The 24,655-nt window shown below is 38.8% G+C and overlaps 1 protein-coding gene across 1 annotated transcript in view; it reads right to left on the bottom strand.

Annotated features, from left to right (window-relative positions):
* LOC139712323 (uncharacterized) overlaps positions 1-11,349 on the bottom strand; it is a gene marked incomplete at its 3' end in the record, with an annotated part of 57,433 nt that extends 46,084 nt beyond the window's left edge. The window contains exons 1-5 of the mRNA XM_071624162.1: positions 11,256-11,349; positions 4,531-5,025; positions 3,628-3,689; positions 1,545-1,780; positions 235-384 (exon numbers count right to left, since the gene is read on the bottom strand). Coding sequence (XP_071480263.1) covers positions 235-384; positions 1,545-1,780; positions 3,628-3,689; positions 4,531-4,961 — 879 coding nt within the window. The remainder of the gene's footprint in view (positions 1-234; positions 385-1,544; positions 1,781-3,627; positions 3,690-4,530; positions 5,026-11,255) is intronic.
* Between the last annotated feature and the right edge of the window lie 13,306 nt (positions 11,350-24,655).

Here is a 24,655-nt window from a genome sequence, read left to right as displayed (position 1 = left end):
CCCATATAATATAGGGTTTCATGGGCAGTGATTTACGCCAGCCAAGACCAGACACATCTTAATCATGCCCCCAGCTGAAGTAGGAGAAAAGCTTGTCTCCCATCCCCCACTCCAAGAAAGAGGGGACCATTATTCTTGCATTCTAGCAAAAAGTGTGTGACAACTGTTATGAATGGCAAACAGGGAAAGTATGGTAGTGGTTTGAAGAAAACTGATCTTGATGGTGATCCTCACCTTGACAAAGTATCTCGTCTCTTCCACAGAGCCACGTGAGAATGGTTCCACAGGCAGGCGACCAATCCATTGGAATCTTCTCAACAGAGAATTTATAGCCATTAATGCACCCTCTACTGACTGCCAGCTGCTATCATCGCTTTGACAGATCTGCCATCAATGAAGAAAACAAAACTTGCATTTTGTGATGAAGAAAAAGGGAACCACAATCAGTGCAGTTCCTCTCCTGACTCCAGTCTACTAGCCACACTTCGTGTAACTTTATCTCAAGAATCCCTCAAGAAAACTTAGTCACTGATACGTATCTCAGGAGGTAACACTTTACTGTTCTCTGCGTATTTGAGGAAATATCAAACTGCTTTTTAAGAGCAAAAATCAGTAGATGCGACCTTTATGATGACATGCTTGCTCCCTCTTTTGCCACCCAGGTCTGATGAATACACCTTGCATGACCATGAATAGTCTTAGTTTGATTTTGCTTGTCGACTAATGTCTCCAACGGTGCTTTACCAAGCATTTTCCCCACATGATATTGCTCCACGTATAACATTGCTTTGCAAGGAAAACCCCGACATAAGGACAAGGCATGGAGATACATAAATTAAACTCCTAATCAAACCCTGACTTTTCCAATATCTTGCTGCAATGATGCTCTTCAAGGAAACCTCAGATTGATGTTTCCATGCTCATAATATCTCCTCCTTATCCCACTAATATTCTCCACTGTGCTCTATGCACATTGCTGGATAAAAGATGCACCGTTGGATGCATAGTGCTTGCCCTCCTTTCGCTCAATTTCTTTGACCACTACAGTGTAGCATACCAGTATCTCTTACTTCTCCAGTGCCCTCAGAAATGTTTTGCTAGATTTGTTCCTAGGCTTGGCTAGACTGAGCCCATCGTAACATAGGTTACAGCCTTGAGTCCATCTTCTGTATCTCATTTGGAACATCCCATTTCTTCTCTGTTCTGATGTCACGACAGGTAACCCCCAAAAAGCTAGCCCCTAAGTGTCTCTACAGGAAAGGAACATGGGGGCATTCTTTAACTTTGATTCCTCTGTGCAAATGCTGAAATACGATTCACTCAGTTAAAAGACCAAAGACATCACTGAGGGGAGCAAAGAGGGATGCCAAAACATTTCCTCCTGTGGACAGATGTGTTCTGTTCCATTCCTTTACAAGAATCATTGATCTCTTGTATATTGTTTTATCAATGACACTTTTACAAGTGGGTATATCAAAGGCATACTAAATAAGAATATTTGCACACAGAGATAGAAATTCATAAGATAGACTCAGGATTCTTGCCTTTGCCAATGCTCCAAAAAAGTCCTCGGCTTCTTTTATGGTGAAACTCGCTAGAATGCCAGGGAGACGGGATACAGTCGCCTTACGAATGGCAGACCAAATGTCAGTCAGTCCTGCCAAGACTACCAACACAATGTCATCATAATTGGAGTGGATGTTGCAGTGTGCCTTGTTGATCTTCAGCCAGTCCATGCTATGGATCACTGTCTGGTTTCGAACCACAGGTTTGTCAGCAGCTGTTGAGTAAAAGATACTAGTAGAGAGGCAATCTGATTGAATCTTGCTATTATGGCTCATATGCCTGCAGTTCACCCACTTGGATGGCATCTTATTAAAGAGATCTGTGCTGCAGAGAACCAAAATTACCAATAGTTCAGTAAAAGCTGAACAAATATAGACACATTTAGAAAATATTGACCAAAGATGAATCTGAGCAAATCCATCATACTGTATATCAGACATGAGAAGCAATAAACACCCTGACTGCTATTAAAGGGATGGTACAGTATTGGTGGAGATGAGAATTGGGCTTTTAACTTTTTGCAAGATACCAAGAAAACACTTATGATATAGTACAGAGCATACCATTTGAAGAGGAATTCAAAGTTTATTTGATGAAAATTGGGTTTGGAAATGGCTGAGAAATCCAAAAAAAAAGTCTAAATTGTCTATGTGCAAAGTGGTGTTTTTTGGTATCTTCTGCATGTATTGATTTCTATTGTATACTAAAGACATAAATGGTATCACAAATTCAATTTTTTAACCAATCTTGACAAAACAGAAAATCAACTAGAAATGTTGCTATGGCGACTGGTATGCCTCCGCCTTAATGCATGGTTCTCCTAATAGGTCTATAGTACAATGTCTTGACAATGTGTGATGAGTTTCACACAACTGGCAAAATATTAAAATGACAGGTTTGTCACAAATGTGTTGAATGTTCACTTTCCTTGGACTAGGTATAATTGAATGGATGGCTATACTGCCTAAGAGCGCAGGTATTTGGGGATTTGAGGATTTTTACTTCACTTTTGACCCTTTTTTTTTATAAGTCTATGCATTGATTAAACTTTCAATGTATGGAGAAAAAGTGTAATTTCACTATCAACTAGAAAAAATTTTGCATTTTAACTCGGCCTTTGACCCTGGAACTTTGACCCTATGACCCTAAAATTTCCAAGAGAATCACTGTCAGGTAAAGCATGCATAGATATACACCTGTACTCAGTTTCATGATGATACCTTGAGTCACTTTCGAGATATGGACCAAGAAATGAAATATAGCACTTTCACTTGACCTTTGACCTTTGGGCAAGAAACTTCCAAGAGAATCTCTATTGGGTTATACATGTATATATCAAGTTTCAAGAAAAATCTGGCAGGCATTGCATTTAAATATGAAGGAAAAGTGAAATTATGAGGAGTTGACCATAACCTTTGACCCATGACCCCCCACATTCCATAGATAATCACTGCTAGTCAGTACATGCATATACATATGTACTAAGTTACAGAAGATAGCTTGAACCATTTCCAAGATATGGAAAAAACAGTGAAATTTAAACATTTTCACTTGACCTCTGACCTTTGACCTTTGACCTCATGACTTGAAACTCTCCCTGGAGAATCTATATTTGGTATTACATGTATACACCAAGTTTCCAGAAAAAAAAACCTCCAGGCATTGCATAGATATGGGGGAAATAGTGAAATTTTGAGCATTTGACCTTGACCTTTGACCTGGAGCATGTGCCCCTAAAAGTTGATAGGCACAACTTCGTCCACTAATGCATATAAATACCAAGTCTCATTAGGATACCTTAAACGGTTTTTTAGTTACGCTGTCCACAAAATTCATTATGGACGGACGGACGGAAGGACGGACAACCCGAAAACATAATGCCTCCGGTGACACTTTGTGGCGAAGGTATAAAAATGAAGTTTAGTCCCCTTCTGTATGAGATAAATACATTGTAGGTTAACTCTACCCCACTAAATTGTATGTCAGGGCCATTTTACTGGCCTTGATAGGTACTTGAAAATCGTACCTACATGTGCAGCTTAACAAATTTTGAAACCTCACCTTGTGCTATAGTATAACTCAGACTCTTCAAAAGAGGCTTGGTTACTGGTTGTGACAAGTACCTGCAACAGTAATGAACAAGATATGGAAACAGTGTGACAATTTAATTCACATACAATGTATATAATGTATGACACAATAAAAAGTCTGTGATGTAAGAACAAGTACTATAGGGGGTATTTACACTCCTCGACTTTGTACTGTATCCTTGCTCAGAGATTGTGTTTCTAGCTGATAAACTTCCCAAATAGGCTAACAAGGTCTCCATGAACATTTTGCATTCCTCCTAGCAAAGCAAACTCATAGGTTGATATTCTGCATATATCCATAAACTACTTTTGTTGGCACTCATTGTGCTGACATCTACAATTCCTACGATGAGGGCTTTCCCATCAGCAAGAGTGTTGTTGTCATATAGAATAATGGTAATTCATACATTGTAAACTTCTTTTTAGACAGAAAAGGGAGTAAAGACTTGTACAGGTCAGTTATGAGACAATGACATTCCAATGGGTGTACCTCAATCCAAGGTGATTTGTGAGAAATAGCCCTAATATGTGCAGACAAGAAAATTTAAAATGCCATGATGATTTTTATCATCTAATATCCTGTTTCAATGAATTCGTACAGCTGTAGTTACTCTCTTTGATTATACAATATGAAAAATCAACTTGAATGTGGAACAGTGATAAACTTTAAATTTTGCAAAAATCGGGGCCGTACAGACAGACAGATACACTAACAAGCTAGTAAAAAAATGTACATATAATACCTCCCGCGCCCTCAGGGTGAGGAGGCATACTATGAAAGAGATGAAGAGACACAGAAAACAAAAGACAAAAGAGAAGGGGAGAAGAGGAATACACGCAGAAAAGGTTAAAAAAGAGACTATGTGGTGCTTACCACTTCACCATCTCATCCAGAATCTCATTCAGTCTATTTTTGTGCACCACTTGATTCTCCCCATGGGGTATGGGCAAAGAAATCGCTTCCTCTCGATTGTTACTGAGGTCTCGTGGACATTGTTCATGAGGGTTACTCGCTGCTGCCTCTGACCAGCCATAGCGCCTCCTAAACACGTAGCAGATGAAATGATTGAGCTCTGTTTGCCTCGGGAACAGACCCTCTGGGGTAGACCTTGGAAATGGGTTGTCAAGGATCTCGTCACCTAGGTTACTTGATGCAATTGACAGCCATTCCTCCTCTGGATCTTCTGCTGCTCTCTGTTCTGCTCTCAGCAATATTGTTCTGATGGCTTCCAAAGACACAATCTCCTCCCTGATACTTCTAGCTGACTCTAGCAAGGCCAAGTAATGCACCTGCTCCAAGGCCATCACTTCACCCAAAGTTTGACGGTTCTCACGCAGACAATGACAGCATCAAAACGAAAAGTTTATTCTGCAAAAAGATAAGAAGATGAGAAGGGTGTACCGGTACAGCATGCTGAGAGCTTATCTACTTGATTCACATTCTCACCACTTTCCTTTGTCATACATGTCCACCAAATAACACTGGCAGTGTAACCATTTGCTTTTGTGACAGTCAGAGGTAGTGGCAGAATATGAGTGCACAGATGGAAAGTTCATTCAGATATGATGTGTAGTCATTCTGCTGCTTGACTTCATAATATATTCTTGAAAGCATGGTAAATACACATTTGATTTCTTTATTAACTCCTGTACCAAGAATGGGGATGGCAGAACAACCTGTCAATTTGCAAGGTATCAAGTAACAATATCAATGTCATACTCTTGTGTTGAATACTCTGACTTGAAAGGCATACTTGTGTAATACCGTATTCATCTTGTAGTGTTGGCTACCAGCTTGGTATTTTGGGTAATTTCTTCCTGTATCATCAGAGGATTTACATACTAGATACAGATAGTTCTAAAGCTGAGTAGAAGAATTGGAACAGTGATAACAACAAGGATCGCTATCAGTGGTCGCCTTTTCCCTCTCTGGCTCTACTACTCTAGTACTGACCAGTGGTGGTACTAGACTACAATTGTACAAGTAGTACCGTGTATTTTATTGTGGTTGATGTTTGGCAGTGTTATCAATGTTTGAGATGGTCACATCTTGAAAATACATCCATCTCCCCCACCTCCCCCCCCCCAAAAAAAAAGAGTTCCTTTCCAAATGGTACTAGAATCTGCTTTTCATTAATTTGAACTTCTTGACATACATATGAATGTATTCATTTTTAGGAGTCTCATGTAGAAAACTCTTTAAAGTACATATTACAATTCTTGTGAGAAAATGGAGAGATCAGACAATGAAAATGTGTTTAGTTCCAAAAGTTGGTGAATTTATTTTAGTTTTGTTCTAGAAAATGCTATATCCAGCAGGATCCAATCAGAAGTCTGTATGCATTCTTGACTGCACTTTGACGCCAGAGCAAGGCCAGGCTGGCTAGCTTTTCTACCTGTGTTGCTTTCCAAATGACCCACACACAACACATTACTTGATCATTAGCTGTGAAATGTTTCATTTCTATGCCTACATGTACATTATTTAGGGAGATGGAGGAAACAGGAGAATGTGTGAATCATCCCAGCAAAATATATTAAGTCACAGAAACTAGTCACTTAAACTATATTTACGTGTTGTTGTCGCTGAAAATTTTGTTCCAAAAGGTGCTAAATCCACAAAATCCAAAGAAATACACTGTGTTTAAAATCAGTGTAATATATTTTTTTGAGGCACATTTTCTTTATCCCATTACAGGGTACAGTCATGGGACATGGAGTCGTTGCATGAAATTACTTTATGATAGAAGCATGTGAACGAAAAACCCAGGTTTTTCTCTATAGATACCATCAAAAGTGCATTTAAATTCTAAGCACCTTTTGGAAAGGAGCTCTTCCTACAATCAGCAAGGCTAGGTAAAAGTAAACCATCTTAATAAAGAAAAAAACATAGAAAGTGAATTGTTTAAAGTATATGTGGTACTTAGATCTAGATGAAGTACTAGCATGTATACGGTAAAAGTAGATAGTAATGTTTCGTGCTCTGCAAAGTCAGAGTAATATCAATTTTGCCCGTTTTCAATTCTGCGGAATCAAGACATTACATGTACACAGTTTAATAGGGTGGTCTAGTTGTACACATGACACACAAAAAATATTTGTGTGCTTTTATATTGGTGCTAGTTTCTGGTAGAATGAAATGCGCAAAATTTCCACACCATGAAATTTCAACTTTTATAGTCTTAGTACAATAACCAAAAATGAAAGTGCACAAGAAGAAAAAGTGGGGGTGACAATACGGTTCGGTGTAAAAATGGCTAAGGTAAAAATGGCAGGGGTAAAAATGGCAGAGGTAAAAATGGCAGAGGTAAAAATGGCAGGGGTAAAAATGGCAGAGGTAAAAATGGCAGAGGTAAAAATGGCAGAGGTAAAAATGGCAGAGGTAAAAATGGCAGGGGTAAAAATGGCAGGGGTAAAAATGGCAGAGGTAAAAATGGCAGAGGTAAAAATGGAAGAGGTAAAAATGGCAGGGGTAAAGTCAGAGGTAAATGATTATGTCAGTGGTAAATATGTCAGAGGTAAAGTTGTCAGTGGTCGAAATGTCAATGGTCAAAATGCTAGAGATAAAAATGCCATTGATAAAAATTCAGTCGTTGAAATGCAAGAGGACGAGGTAAAAGTGATAGATTTTTTTTTTTCGTCATGTTTCTGACACCTTTCTCGCAATACGTGCTTTTCGTGCCTTCTGAAATAAAGCACGGGGGAGACCGCGGAGAAATGGGACACGAGAAATATGGGACACTCATGTAACTTGAAAAATGCTTGGCCAGTCAACAATCCAATTATATCAGTAAAAAGATGAGCCTCGGTACACCTGAAAATGGACATATTAACCACTATACAGCTCTACAGGTATCTTGTCAGTAAAATATCAAACTTACTTTAGATCTGGTAGGTCCTATACCATGTTAATAGGTATTCTAATATTAGTATGCAAACTTCTGAAAATAAAATTGCTTGATAACAGACATGCAGGTATGAAAAATTGGCAGGGATCTTTTACTGTTTCTGTTACCACTGGGAGAAATTTAATAGGGCAGTGTTACATTTCTCCCCGCAGCACGTGTAAATCCTACTTTGGTCATGATGGTTATCCAATTTCTCTCCAGGTTGTCTCATTTCTCCCCGCTTGATGTCCCATTCCCCCAAAATTAGGGGTTAAACAAATCATTAATTACACGAAAATGTTTTATATATAAAGGGGTATCACTAAATACTCTTAGTGGGGCAGCTTAGCAAACCTATCGTGCATTTTGTGATACAAGCACCAAATTTGGCACAAAATGTACATAAACATATATTGCAAACATTTTCAGATATTGGGCCACTTGGAATTCTCTCTTTATGTCCGCCATATTGAATTTCAAAATGGTCGCCATTTGAAATCTACAGTTGCGATTATCTCTGGGTTTAATGGTGCTATTGACCTGATTCTGGTGTGTTCCGGGATTTACGCCCATGCTTTGGGGCAACAGCTAAGTTTGAGAGGTATCAAACATTTACATTTTTTCGCCTGCGGATTCGTTCAACAATAATTGAAAGAAAACCCATGGCAAACTATCGGTTTTTACTCTCACTAGAACAGTCTATTGCTAATGTTCGTCTCCAGTTTTAATAGGCATAAGTTTGTAAAATGACCACAAAGTGTTCATTAAACTTCGAGATATTTGTTTTTGCGCCATGTGATACTTGAACAATGTAATAAAATATTTTGCAAGAGCTTACTTATGTCTGCCGATACATCTGCTGTAGTTTGTTTTTTGCGTTTTGTATTTTTACTTCTACATTATGTCGCGATCAGGCCTTGTGAGATAAATAGGCTCCTACGAAACCCGACTGTAAGAAAATAACATATAGAACAGGTGACAATTTAGCGGTTTGCTTCGACTATGTCTCCTTCACTTCTTTACACTAAACAGTTCAAAAGATGAAAAATAATGACAATATACTAGCCTGGACGTGAGCGGAATTCGTTTGTGTAAGAGTGTGTATGTGAGAGTATGTACATGTGTATATCTGCGTATAGAAGTATATATTTATACCAAAAGTGGGTTCATGTGTGTGTGTGTGTGTGTGTGTGTGTGTGTGTGTGATAACTTCATTTGGCGAAACAACGTAGGATTATACTGTTTAAGGGCTTTGCAGCATTGTTGGAACCCCCTTATAATGATAGATAACATTAATAATAATAATTATAATAATAATAATAATACTGAATGATAAAAATAATTTCCCACAGGCCTACTAGGCTCTTAGCTGGTTTATCATTCCTCTGAACAGACAGATTACGCCACTGCACTTGAATCAAACTCAGAATGAGAGTGCTCTAATCTTTTTAAAACATAATTCAATAAACATTCTTAAAATCTGCAGTTTGGATTTGATAATTCGATAAATACAGTTTGCTCTGGCTAGGTTATCATTCAAAACGTCTTCATACGCTTATCTCTGATGAAATCGCTCTCATTACTTCTGCCATTTTACCTCTGCCATTTTTACCTCTGCCATTTTTACCTCTGCCATTTTTACCTCTGCCATTTTTACCCCTGCCATTTTTACCCCTGCCATATTTACCCCTGCCATTTTTACCTCTGCCATTTTTACCTCTGCCATTTTTACCTCTGCCATTTTTACCTCTGCCATTTTTACCTCTGCCATTTTTACCTCTGCCATTTTTACCCCTGCCATTTTTACCTCTGCCATTTTTACCTGGCACCGACAATACATGTATTACATGTTGAAATACTAAAGCTTTGCCAAATGTTGAAAGATGAGGAAGAAACACTTAACAATAGTGCCAAAAATTTCAAAATCACATTTAAAATATTCACACATGTATCTAGCACGCACAAAAAGAAAGAACATGAAATGCTCAATCTGCAATCCATAGATGAGGGCAGTACATGTAGGTTGGGACTTTCATGTTGGTGAAACTTAAGTATATTTACCCAACGCAACACAGTCACATTTATTGGAAGAAAAATTGCTAAGCGGTCGGTTTGGGGGTCACACGACCATATATCTTCATTGGCAAAAGAGTGTTTAAATTACGTAATAGACCCATTCTACATTGTAAGTTTTGGATTGGTAATGGTCCCACCTGCACCTCCTTGAACTAGCAGCTAGCAGTGTAGCACCTCCTGCTGCCATACCCATACAACTCTACTGTAAAACATAATATTTTCATGGCATGAAATTTTCGCGAATTGGAGCTGACGGCCCTTTTCACGGAATGAAATTTTCATGTGTTGCCTCTAACATTCATTGCGTATAGATTCTAGTGTAGACAAGAACTTTCATATGTATTTTAATTTCGCAAATCTTGGCTCTCGCAAAATTAAAATGCAAGCAAACATTCCTCGTTTTACACTCTGTCTCCAGTATCATTGTCACTGGCTACACCGCGAGTTCTACATAATAAATGTTTACCAAATATTGCAATGAATGGGAGGAATAAATCTCGTCGTGGGGTGATGCCCCATGCAGAATATTACAGTTGTTAGACTATTTTATCTGATATGACTTCTGATATTGATACATCTTGTGTGGTGTCATACGTACGCCAATCAATGATACGTCGTGTCTGTAGGCCTACGTAAATTTACATAGTTTGTACGTAGACTCTATGTCTAACCGTTACGCACAGCTGTTGTACAGTAACGGAAACCCTGCCTCGGTATAGATCTAGACACTAACTAACTTACTATAGACTAGGTCTCTAGTAACCCCCAGCCCAGCCGGAGCGCTCCGAACATTTGCGTTCGGGCCGCCGCTGCTGGTCGCACTTACTGCAGTATAGGCAGGTATCCTATTACCGAACAGTATCCTATTACCGAACACGTACATTTTCAATGGAAGCCCGTTAAACAACTCGTATACGCGCGCATCCATTGCACTACGCACGCGCTGTTGCTCACAAGGGAGGCCGGTGCAGAAAATTGCAAAACTGCAGTAAAAAACGTTAAGTATTCTATACAGTACCAATATAAATTTTAGTAATAATCGCTGAAATGTTGATGTTTGTTATTCTGCGTTAAAAACATTGACCGAAAATGCAATGCTTAAATTTCCCCATACAGAGGGGGCATGTTCGGTAAATACAATAGTCAATACAATTTGCGTCGGTAACAAATGTTAAAACTACTGTAGTAAAAAGACACGGTTTTTGTGGAAGGGTTATTTGAAATACATGTAGGCCCTAACATTGTTACTGATTTTGTTAAGTGCGTGGCTTAGTTTTCAAATCATACTGTTACAGCTAAATTTATCAGAATTTTAACTATCTTCTGGGAGATCTTTAGCTAAATTGAAGCATAATGTTGCGCGTCTGGAGAAATTAAAGTAAAATCGTTCGGTAACTAATAGGATACACCTCCATACTCTGGCCTACTGCTCTCGCTACGCTACGTTACAGTAGACCTTCAAATTGTATACAATCCATCTAGCTATCTAACGCTACGAGTACGTATCCCTGGGCTATGGCGTTATTAGCAACGCTATGGTGACATCATTTTCGACATCATATTACACCTATTGCCCTTAAAATGTAATAATAACATTACGCACCTTGTTACAATTATATTTGGCAAGTGATTTTACCTTATTCGTTAATGTTGAATCCCCATCAATTCAGCAAATAGCAGGGTTGTGTCATCAGAGACTCGCTGGTGTCACGCATTTCTGGAAAAATATTTTGTGGCGGAATGTATGACAAGCCAAATGCGAAGTGCAACCAGCGAAAATTATTTTGAACAAGACAGTATTTAATACCATCACCAGGCATTGCATACGTTTGTTGATAATACTTTTGGATGATTTTTCATTCTAACTAGGGCATTGTATACTGTAGAAAACACAGATATGTATGGTCATGGGTCGGTAATGATAAACTTATCCTCGGTGCAGTGATTGATTTGCCTATACTGAGTAATCGAATGTCATTGGGCGTTACATAGCTATAGTACAGTAGGATCCCTGGACAGCTCCCCTAAAATAACCTGGCCCTGATTATTCCGACCCGAATCCTGGACAGCTCAACCACGTCGGGGGCTTCAAATGGGTCCTACTAATTGACGCAAACTAATGCAAACTATGCAAACATCAATGTAAACTCAATGCGAATTACTAATTAATGCAAACTAACGCAAAATACTAATTAATGCACACTAATACAAAACGTTAGCGGTGAAAATTAGGGTGAATTACAGCACCTGGGGCCTGTTTCTCTTCCTGGGCCACTTTGATAGTCGTCTCGAAACAGATATCGATCAAGTAAATCCATCCTATCGAAAGAATGACTAACGTCATGTTTATCTAAGTACTTGCTACTTCAAGCATCTCACCTCAACAGTCAGCAAAAACTCGGAAAACAATTTTACAGAAATATCATCGAATTCATATTTTTTTGAGCCAACAGATGTCGTTTACATTTTATTTTGCTTTCAAAATTCAGAAAATGTAGAACAGAATGAGGCACAAAAATGCGGATTTTAATGATCGATCATTAACGGCCGAAATACTAATTAATGCAAACTCAACTCAAACTCCAAGACACAACTACCGGGGGCCCAGAAGATTTATTCAGCTGAAAAGGGTCACACTTTTTTAATGGTCTCATCGTATAAGGATGTGGCCAAGGGTCAATAAAATGAATTGCTGGCAAGTCACATCCTGTACCGTAAGCCTAGGGACCACAAAAAGGGACCTCGAAAAATCGATTTATTCAGCCGAAGGGGGTCACGGACAAAAGTTGGTGGATATTGTTCCTTTGGGTGTACTTATAATGAAAACAGCAATGCCAGCTATTTTATCATGTACGGGGCCCCATGCTGACAGTAGCCCCAAAGGGCCCCACAATATGGTGTTATTCAGCTGAAAAAGGGTCACGGCTAATTTCTTTTGCAATGGAAGTAGTTCCCATCAGAGATATCCAAAACACCAATGCCAGCTATTTTATCCTGTACGGGGCCCAGACAGTAGCCCCAAAGGGCCCCACCCTCCATAGGCCTACGTACAAACACACACAAACATTGATTTTTATTCAGTTGAAAAGAGTCACGGCTAATTTCTTTTGCAATATTGAAATAGTTCCCATCAGAGATATCCAAAACACCAATACCAGCTATTTTATCCCGTACGGGGCCCCAGACAGTATCCCCAAAGTGCCCTTACCCCCATAGGCCATACGTACAAACACACACAAACATTGATTTTTATTCGTGCAGTTGAGAAGAGTCTCGGCTAATTTCATTTACAATGGAAGGAGTACCCATCAGAGATATCAAAAACACCAAAGCCAGCTATCTTATCCAGTACGGGGCCCTGGACAGTAGCCCCAAAGGAGCTCCCCCCCCCCCCCCACCCCGCACCACACACACACACACACACACACACACATTAGTTTCATTCAGCTAAAAAGGGTCACGGCTAATTTCTTTTGCAATGGAAGTAGTACCCATCAGAGATATCCAAAATACCAAAGCCAGTTATTTTATCCTGCACGGTGCCCAGACAGTAGCCCAAAATGCCCCCACCCCCCCCCCCCACTCACACAATGATTTCATTCAGATGAAAAGGGTCACGGCTAATTTCTTTTGCAATTTAAGTAGTACTCATCAGAGATATCCAAAACACCAAAATCCAGCTATTTTATCCTGTACGGGGCCCCAGACAGTAGCCGCAAAGTGCCCCCCCCCCCCCCCACACACACACACATATTAGTTTTATTCAGCTGAAAAGGGTCACGGCTAATTTCTTTTGCAATGGAAGTAGTACCTATCAGACGGATATCCAAAATACCAAAGCCAGCTATTTTATCCTGCACGGGGCCCCAGTCAGTAGCCCAAATTGCTCCCCCCCCCCCCCCCACACACACACATTGATTTTATTCAGCTGAAAAGGGTCATGGCTACTTACTTTTGCAATTGGAAGTAGTAGGCATACTCATCAGAGATATCCAAAACACTAAAGCCAGTTATTTTATCTTGTGTCCCAGACAGTAGCCCCAAAGTGCCCCCCCCCCCACACACACACACACATTAGTTTCATTCAGCCACAAAGGTTCACGGCTAATTTCTTGTGCAATGGAAGTATATACCCATCAGAGATATCCAAAGCACCAAAGCCAGTTATTTTATCCTGTACGGGGCCCTAGACAGTAGCCCCAAAGTGCCCCCCCCCCCTCTCCACATACACACACATACACACACACACACGCGAGCACGCACACACACACACACACACACACACACACACACACACACACACACACACACACACATTAGTTTCATTCAGCTGAAAAGGGTCACGGCTAATTTCTTTTGCAATGGAAGTAACCCATCAGAGATATCCAAAATACCAAAGCCAGTTATTTTATCCAGTACGGGGCCCCCGGACAGTATAGCCCCAAACACGGCTAATTTCTTTTGCACTGGAAGAAGTACCTATCAGAGATATTCAACACACCAAGGCTAATATTTTATCCTGTAGGCCTACAGAGCCCCAGACAGTAGCTCCACGGTGTCCCATCCATTATACATGTACTGTGAATCAGCTGAAAATGGTCTTACAAATTCTTTTGTAACGTAAATATCAGGGCCTACTGAACAGGGATATCACAAACACCAAAGCAAGCCATCTTATCCTGTATACGGGGTCCTACAGGTTACAGTAGCAAAACACCCAAGAAATTTGCAAAGGAAGCATACTTCTGTATAGTGCACAACCGAGATGACCATATTACGAAAACCAGTCATTTCATCTTGTACTGGGCCCAGTACAGTAGCCATAAAGTGCCCCTCCCCCACATAATTACGATGACATAATTTAGCTGAAAAGAGTCATAGTTGTTTTTCTTTTACAATCGAAGTAGGCCTTAGTTTACATCATAGATACCCAAAACATCAAAGCCAGTTAGGTTTTCCAGCCAATTTCGCACTTTTGGTGGTTCAGTTGATGAAGGTTCGAATTCGTAAAATGGGTATTCAAATTGGCTGGTACCCTACGTTCATTCAAATTCGCCTTGACTTGCCGAAAAGGGTATTTCAGTCATTAAATTTCGCGAAAGACAGTCAAATTCCAAACGTGTTCATTCAAATTCAAATCATGCTATTTCTTTGTTTCAGATCATTTTAACGTGTATTTCTATGTGTGTTTTCGTTTCATCTATGAATTACTGTTATAAAGCAGTAAAAGTATCATTTTCTTATCTAGTATAACTGTATTTGGTTGTTCTGTAACCAGACTGGTAACGCTCCTTCTCTTTCATATACATGTCATAATAGGCCTATATACGTGGTACCAGTAATGCAGATTAACTTCATTTTTTATAGTCATGACAGCACAATAGATACAGACGTATATCCCTAGAAGACATAGAAAGAATTATTTAAAATAAACATTTGAGGATCATAACCTTGACTTCTTCGAACTGGCCGACCGCTCGTAATAAAGCGCTCGTAACGGCCAGATAATTTGTGGCTTCTTACTTCTTCGGATTCAAAAAGCACGTAAAAAAAAAAAAAAAAAAAAAAAACTGGTGTCAAAGTCTCTTAAACGAATACGAAAACATGAAATGCTATGATGCTTACAAAACAATAACTACGATGAAAGAAAATAAGGAAAGAGGCCAGGCATGAACATATCTGTTTAATTGACTGCAGAACATGTTAAATTAGATGGCCAGAAATCAATTTGAATGAACGAGCGCAGCATGTAATCACGTGACTATATCATTATGAATTTATGAATGAACGGATAGTGGAATGGTGCTTGTCTTATATATGGATTTCAGTTCAAAAGTGTTATTTAGAATAAGGTTAGAGCTAATGTGAATGTTTCAAAATAAATTTGAATGAAGAGATTATGACATTGAACTACCATGTCATCTAGGCGAAATTTTTGCTAAATTTAATTCAACATTAAAGAATTCGATTAAAAGAGGTGCGAAATTGGCCCAGATGCAGGGCCCTTGACAAATATAGCCCCAAGGTATTCCCACCCCATATGAATTAAGTGTTTTTAGGTGAAAAGAGTCATGTATGCCTATTTTCCTTGGCAGTGGAATTAACAGCTGAGATACGTAAAACACAAACCCATCCAGTTAAGGGGCCCCCAGCCAGTAGCTGGAAAGTGCTCCCGTATTATTTTATTCTAAGTGAAAAGAATCACTGCTATAATTTCTTGTGCAATGGAAGTAGTACTCAACGAGGTATCAAAAACACCGAAACCAGTTATAAATAGCTGTCGGAGCCCCAAGTGTCCCCGCATGTAATTCCACTATCAAGATCTGCATCCCGATCTATTAAATCTGTCAGATCGGGAGAGAGCGGCAAAAGTGTACGGGAACCGAGAGCATCGTAGCAGCAGCGTTTGGGTGATGGGGTTGGATCTGGCAATTTTACAGATCGGGAAGAAATTTTGAACTGGTTCAAAATTTCTTCCCCATCTCCCCATCAAGATTGACCTATTTTGAATCGTAGCTCAAACGGGGAGAGAGCAGTGACAGTGTAAATACCGCGGGATGAGCGTAACAATTCCAGGTTTTTCTGACCGTAGTAACAGCAGCACAAGAACGGGTAGTATAGTCTAAACTAGACACCGACGACATGTGGTCCCGCTGCTGCGCCGCTTTCTTGATCAAAGCACGACCTTCCCGCTTTAACGACGCTCTCACTACAAGTTCTCTACTCCCGTATAAAATCAAGGCCTGTTCCTACGACGCTTCATTCCTGCTTCGATAACGCTGTTGGCCGCTTTGGCTACGCTGTTCCTACGCTTTCCCAGACTCAATTATGCATGTCTTCCGCTCTCGCCGCTCTAAATCGAACGTAGCCGATACGCTGGAAAATGTTTGCCAGAACAGCAAAACTGATGATGATGAGGGTGATTGAGGAGGACGTTGTCGTTGTCGCGAAAATGAAGACGAAGGAGCGCATATTTAAGATGAAGAAGAGATGCAAACAATAAAGAGAATAAAGCAAAACACTTTGGAGCTACTGTGTGGGGCCCCGTGAAGGATAAAATATCTGATTTTGGTGTTTCGATATCCGATGGATACTACTTCCATTGCAAAAGAAATTAGCCGTGACCCTTTTCGGCTGAATGAAACCGATATGTGTGTGTATGTATGTGTATGTGTGTGTGTGTGTGTGTGTGTGTGTGTGTGTGTGTGTGTGTGCGTGTGTGTGTGTGTGTGTGTGTGTGTAGGGGGCACTTTGGGGCTACTGTCTGGGGCCCCATACAGGATAAAATAACTGGCTTTAGTGCTTTGGATATCTCTGATGAGTACTACTTCCGATTGCAAAAGAAAGTAGCCATGACCCTTTTCAGCTGAATAAAATCAATGTGTGTGTGTGTTGGGGGGGGGGGGGGGGGAGGGGGTAAGGGGGCAATTTGGGGCTACTGTCTGGGGCCCCATGCAGGATAAAATAACTGGCTTTGGTATTTTGGATTTCTCTGATAGGTACTAATTCCATTGCAAAAGAAATTAGCCGTGACCCTTTTCAGCTGAATGAAACTATTGTGTGAGTATGTGTGTGTGTGTGTGGGGGGGGGGCACTTTGGGGCTACTGTCCAGGGCCCCGTACTGGATAAGATAGCTGGATTTGGTGTTTTGGATATCTCAGATGAGTACTACTAAAATTGCAAAAGAAATTAGCCGTGACCCTTTTCATCTGAATGAAATCAATGTGTGTGTGGGAGGGGGGAGGGGGGAGGGGGTATTTTGGCCTACTGTCTGGGGCCCCGTGCAGGATAAAATAACTGGCTTTGGTATTTTGGATATCTCTGATGGGTACTACTTCCATTGCAAAAGAAATTAGCCGTGACCCTTTTTAGCTGAATGAAACTAATGTGTGTGTGTTTGTGTGTGCCGGGGTGGGGGGGGGGGGGGGGGGCTCCTTTGGGGCTGCTGTCCAGGGCCCCGTACTGGATAAGATAGCTGGCTTTGGTGTTTTTGATATCTCTGATGGGTACTCCTTCCATAGCAAATGAAATTAGCCGTGACTCTTCTCAGCTGCACGAATAAAATCAATGTTTGTGTGTGTTTGTACGGATGGCCTATGGGGGTGGGGCACTTTGGGGCTACTCTCTGGGGCCCCGTACAGGATGAAATAGCTGGTATTGGTGTTTTGGATATCTCTGATGGGAACTACTTCAATTGCAAAAGAAATTAGCCGTGACTCTTTTCAACTGAATAAAATCAATGTTTGTGTGTGTTTGTACGTAGGCCTATGGAGGGTGGGGCCCTTTGGGGCTACTGTCTGGGGCCCCGTACAGGATAAAATAGCTGGCATTGGTGTTTTGGATATCTCTGATGGGAACTACATCCATTGCAAAAGAAATTAGCCGTGACCCTTTTCAGCTGAATAACACCACATTTGTGGGGCCCTTTGGGGCTACTGTCTGGGGCCCCGTACAGGATAAAATAGCTGGCATTGGTGTTTTGGATATCTCTGATGGGAACTACATCCATTGCAAAAGAAATTAGCCGTGACCCTTTTCAGCTGAATAACACCACATTTGTGGGGCCCTTTGGGGCTACTGTCTGGGGCCCCGTACAGGATAAAATAGCTGGCATTGCTGTTTTTATGATAAGTACACCCAAAGGAACAATATCCACCAACTTTTGTCCGTGACCCCCTTCGGCTGAATAAATCGATTTTTCGTGGTCCCTTTTTGTGGCCCCTAGGCTTACGGTACAGGATGTGACATGCCAGCAATTCATTTTATTGACCCTTGGCCACATCCTTATATGATGAGACCATCAAAAAGTGTGACCCTTTTCAGCTGAATAAATGCTCTGGGCCCCCGGTCTAAACGCTATCCTATGTAAAAACCACGTATATCGATTACAAATATTGGAAAATGACACCCCTAAATATTAGGTATACAAAAAAACATTTTCCACTTTTGATGCTTAATAGTTCAAAAACTATAAATCAGATAACGCTGACATTGATATGAGCAATAGCTGAATAATTTACAATTTTGTTGGAGGCAATTTCAAAATGACAGCATAATTCAGTTACATTAAATTAAACATTAATTTTTCAGGTAGGTTTCAGATTTTGCTCTATTTTCAACCCTCTGTACAAAACTTTAACTTTGCACAGAAGTCAATTGGTGTGTATGGAAGCAAGGAGGTTCTAGAGAATGGAGTCACAACCGTCTTATTTCCTTTGCTAGATGTTCGAAGCCGCCGCTCAAAAATATTTGAAGCATGTGGCAAACTGGATCTGCCGCTCAGATAGGAAGACAATTGACTCGTGTCACTGGATCTGCCGCTCAGATAGGAAGACAATTGACTCGTGTCTCATTGCATAATCACCAGCCCCTTTCAAAGGAAGATATGTCTTTGTGATGGTAATTACTTTTCGCTATCCCTTCTTATAAAAGGTAGGTGGTACAGACACGAGGATGCGCGAATAGAAATTGAGCAAAAATGCTGAAATAAAGATAAATAATTACTCGACTGGGCATACCCGGGCACTAATCTGATATATCTATCAATAAAGAATTATACTTGAAGATTATTCCACATTAGTTTCATTTGTGGAAATCAAGCGGAAAAGTGATAAAAGCAGCTTTCCAGGATGGTACAGTTTTAAACATTTTCATATGATACAGCTCTGATTTACACTTTTGCGCAAATTTCTGGACGGAATTGACTTTTGTTTTACATGCTTTATCATTACGTAAAATTTCATGTCATTTAATAAATAAATAAGCAAAATATGGCCAACGTTATGATAACGTTCAAAATGAATCTTCAGATTGCTCGGCAAGACGGCGGCTTGGAACATCGATCATCAAAGGCACAAGTGCACCTGTGGAATTCTTTTGTACATCAATAGAAATCTGACAACTGTTTGAATAATTGCAGCCAGTTGGAACTCCAATGTATTAAACCTCCTTGACGGAAGTGTGTAGTTGACACCCAGATAATCAATGGTCCTGGACAATGACCAGGATTTGAATGCTACATTATTCATCAGAAATCCCACTATCACAGCTAGTCTTTATTCATTCTGAAATGTGGTGTATGCAAGCACATGGAAACATGGCTTACTTTTTTCATGTGCATGCATTTCACCCTTTGCTAGGAATTTAAACTAGCAGTGCCCAGGTAATCCATCATGAAGAATTAATAAAGCATTCATGTGCCTTGGAGCAGAGCTCTGAACAGGTGGTATCCAGGTCCATTGTTCAGGGTCATTGCATGTACACACTCACATAATACACGTCATTATAGTTCCTGTGTAAAGTTCGGTTTTGTACAGAGGGTTAAAATTTGACCAAAATGTGGAACCTAACTTTGAAATTAATCATGGATTGCATAAAACTGATATAGGTTTTCATATTCAAATCACCTCCAACTAAAATGTACACTATTCAGCTATTACTCATATCAATGACAGTTTTATCTGATATATAGTTTTTGAGCTATTAAGCATCAGGAGTGGAAATATTTTTTTTTTTGTAACACCTAGTACTAATTAATGCAAACCCGAAGATACAACGCTATCCTATGTGAAATCACCTATATCGATTACAAATATCGGAAAATGACACCCGATGTACAAATGCAAACTCATGATGTTTTCCGATGTTAAAATAACCTAAATCGATTATAAATATCGGGAAATGACACATCGAAACACTTTAGTAATGCAAATTCCAAAACAAAAAGTTTTTCTACCTGAAAACTACCTACATCAATTACAAATACCTGAAAATAACACCTCGATATTAAAAAACAAACAAACACGATATTATATATAGGACATGTAAAACCATACTTCCAAAACACTATCATTTTCCTGTAACACATTTTCACTCTTGCAGAAGCAAAAATTTAATTAACACCAGACTGAATGACAGTTTCCAGCAAGAGTGGGGTAGTGATGTAGAGGAAATTTTAATTCCCAATGTTAGAACTCTCGAATTTTCAAGCGGGAGCTTTATTTTAAGAAATACTTCCAACACTCCAATGATTCGCAGAGAAATTTTAAAGCAAATTCCGTCGGGCATATCCCAAATTTCCAATTGTTTCTGGAAGATATAATCACATTCCTAGAAATTAAAGATTTTGTACCCATTGCAATAAGAATAAAATTGGTGATTAATTTTTCATTGCAGCCTCTTAAATGAGCAGCGAAAGAAATACCTAATCAGATATTACGGGAAATTCTCTCCTGATCCCCAAATAACCTATAAAAATTCATATTGATAGTTTGAATTATGCACGTGAATATATCTCGTATGAAAATGATATTTTTTGAATATCAAGGGAGCCCCCTCACTCAAATGCAGTCTGTTGTTAAATCCATGCTGATATTATTGCTTATGCCTCGTTTTGTATTGGCAGAGCAGACACAGGCCACGGACGTGTGTGCCCAATTTGATATCATCGGCTATGTCTTGTCTGCGTCCTTGTTGTTTCTCGTGTCTTGTTTGTGTCTCATGTCTATGCTTCATGTGTGTGTTTCTTGTATGTGTTTCATGTTTGTGTATATGCGTTTCTCTTTCTCTTCTTCCAGGTCTGTACATTCCCACATAACTACAATCTCCAGGTCTAGGTCTAAGTGGAACGTTTGTCGATTACGGTGTGATTTTCTTTATACCTATGGCTAATCCAACATTTGTTTTCAACTCTGTGAACGATGATGAATTTTATGATACAGTTGGGCGCTCTTTTACGTCCGCGCAGGAAAACAAAACTTCCACCTTATATGAAGCATACATATCGAACAAACTTAATGCTTCAGCACAAGAATTTGAATATAATTTTGATCCTGAAGATCCTGTGCAAAGTTCATCATGTGTTTATCTGACTGTAAATCAGTATGAACAATATGTTATGAATAGTGATGATGACAATCTTTTGTTAGCTCATTTGAATATACGAAGCATAAGTAGAAATTTTGATAAGTTGCGATTATTTTTAGAAAACTCTGGTAATAACTGTTCTGTTATAGGTCTGACCGAAACATGGTTGACTCCCAATATAAGTCATTTATTTTCTATATCCGGCTTTGATTTCGTGTACAGAAATAGAAAAGAAAGAATGGGTGGTGGCGTGGGTTTATACATCCCCAACAAATTTGAATATTCTATCCACGAAGAATTGAATGTCATGACTGATGTAGTTGAATCTCTTTTTGTTGAAATGGTAAACCCGAATGGGAAAAACATACTGATTGGAGTTGTTTACAGACCCCCTGGATCGAATCCGAATGATTTTTTGTTGTATGTACAAAATTTAATGCAGAACTCTATCTTTATAAATAAACATGTATATTTAATGGGTGATTTCAATATTGATCTTATGAAATGTAACTCCCAACATATTTCGCAAGAATTTGTAGAAACCTTAATGTCTGTTTCTTTATTACCGTTAATTTCTAAGCCGACCCGTGTTACTGACCGATCTGCCACTTTGATTGATAATATTTTTTGTAATATTCTCCCAATTCCCGAGTCTGGTATTGTTTTATCTGACATCTCTGATCATTATCCAATCTTTACACAAGTGCCAATTAAGTTATCTCCTAGGCAAAATGATTATCAGAGACGTCGTAAGATTACGGCCAATAATCTTATTAATTTGCAAAATAGTTTAAAAGATATTGATTGGTTTTTTGTATACAACAATACCGATCTTGATTTGTGTTATGATTATTTTATGAAAACTATCACTTCTAAAATTGATGAACATATTCCGTTTTGCACAAGGAAAAGTTCTTATAAAAGAACTCCAAGACTCTCGTGGATAACCCAATCACTTTTAAGATCGATTAATAGAAAAAATAATTTGTTTTATGAATACAGGAGCAACCCTACGGATAAAAACAGACAAAAATATGTGACTTACAAAAACACGCTTACTAATTTATTGCGTTTACAAAAGAGAAAATTTCATGTCAACCAGATAATGAAATATAAAAATGATATTAAGAATACTTGGAAAACAATAAAAGATGTTATGAATACATCTAATGATGCATCTAGTATTTCAGAAGTACGATGGGGTAATACCTCAAGCAATGTACCTGCTGGTATGGCCGAAATTTTTAATGATTTTTTTGCATCGATTGGGAAAAATTTATCACAAAGTATCCCTTCATCTAATAAAGTGTTTTCTGATTTTTTAGATATACCTAATCCTAAAACTATATTTTTGGACCCTACGTATAATGAAGAAGTTATTGATATTATTAATAATTTGAAAGAAGGGAAAAGCCCAGGTTGTGATGGAATCGATAATTATTTGTTGAAAAATATAATTCTTCAAATAATAGATCCTTTAGTACATATTATTAATCTATCACTTAGTACTGGGCTTGTACCAAGTCAAATGAAGACTGCCAAAGTTATACCTATATATAAGAAAGGGGAGAAAAATGATGTCAATAATTACAGACCAATATCGTTATTAACTTCAATTTCTAAAATTTTGGAAAGAATAGTATATATCCGAACTGTAAAATTTTTCAATATGAGTAATATATTTACGAATTTTCAATTTGGATTCAGAGAAAATCACAACACCACCCACGCTTTACTTACCTTTGTGGAAAAGATTACACATGCACTTGATACATTTTCGCATACAATAGGCATCTTCCTGGACTTCTCAAAGGCTTTTGATACGATTAATCACGGTATACTTCTTTCTAAGTTATCCCATTATGGTATTCGCGGAAAAGCCTTGCAATGGTTTACGAGTTATTTATCTGACAGATTTCAATATGTACATGTGAACAGTTTTGATTCTTCTATGAAGAAAATAGAATGTGGTGTTCCGCAAGGAAGTTTGTTAGGCCCACTGTTATTTATAGTTTACATTAATGATTTTTATAGATCTTCAGATAAACTCTCTTTCATATTATTCGCGGATGATTCCAATCTTTTTTATTCCCACCCTGACCCTAATACTTTGATTAGTACAGTGAATGATGAATTGAAGAATGTCTCACAATGGATATATGCAAATAAATTGTCACTGAATATTGAGAAGACAAAGTATATGTTTTTCAGTAATTCTTTAGAGAGATTACCAGGTAATGTTATATTTGACACTACTCCCCTAGAAGAGGTTTCGTCTATTAAATTCTTAGGTGTTTGTGTTGATAATAAGTTATCATGGAAGTGTCACATAAACAATATTTGTAAAGTAATTGCACGTAACATAGGCATAATGAATAGATTGAAATATTATCTTCCTTCTTCGGCTTTGATTACGCTTTATTCAAGTTTGGTATTGCCGTACTTGAATTACGGAATTCTTGCTTGGGGGAATACATATTCGACATTGTTAGATAAACTTTTTCTTCTGCAAAAGATGGCGCTCAGAATCGTTTTTAACCTTCATATCCGAGCACATACTGACAAGCTTTTCCTTGAGCACAAAATTCTGAAAATAAAAGAGTTGTATTTGTTTCAACTTGGTCAATTTATGTTTAATTATAACTGCAATCATCTACCCAAAATATGTTATTCTTTATTTCACCGTAACAGCCACGTACATAATTATCCCACTAGACAATCTAAAGAATTTCATCTTCCCTTAGTTAGAACTGTACACACTCAAAATACATTTGTTTATACCGGACCCAGATTTTGGAATAGCTTAGATAATGATCTAAAAGAATCTGTGAAGTTAATTACATTTAAGTATAAACTCAAAAAATATTTGTTTTCTAAATATACCAGTTAATTCTGTTCAATGAAAAAACCCGTCATGTTTCACTTTTCCTTGAGATTTTGTAGTGTGTCCACAGACCTTTTCCATCCCTCTCCTTTTCCTTCTCTATTCTTCCCTGCTCCTTTTTCCTCGTTCTTCGTTGTCCAGTATCTGTCTGAGTGCATTTCCTCAAATTCTGTTATTTCTGTGTATTGTGTTATTGTTGTTGTTGTCGTCGTTATGTTTTTTTGTGGCCGATTGCATATCTTCCTTTCCGTTCAATTTTCCTGGCACACCTGGCCCCATAGTGTCT

Source organism: Diadema antillarum, unplaced genomic scaffold, assembly GCF_040938485.1.
Source record: "Diadema antillarum isolate AM-2024a unplaced genomic scaffold, OU_Dant_1.0 seq00001792_RagTag, whole genome shotgun sequence".
In the NCBI taxonomy this organism is placed as follows: domain Eukaryota; kingdom Metazoa; phylum Echinodermata; class Echinoidea; order Diadematoida; family Diadematidae; genus Diadema; species Diadema antillarum.
This window is presented reverse-complemented; position numbering and strand designations above follow the sequence as displayed.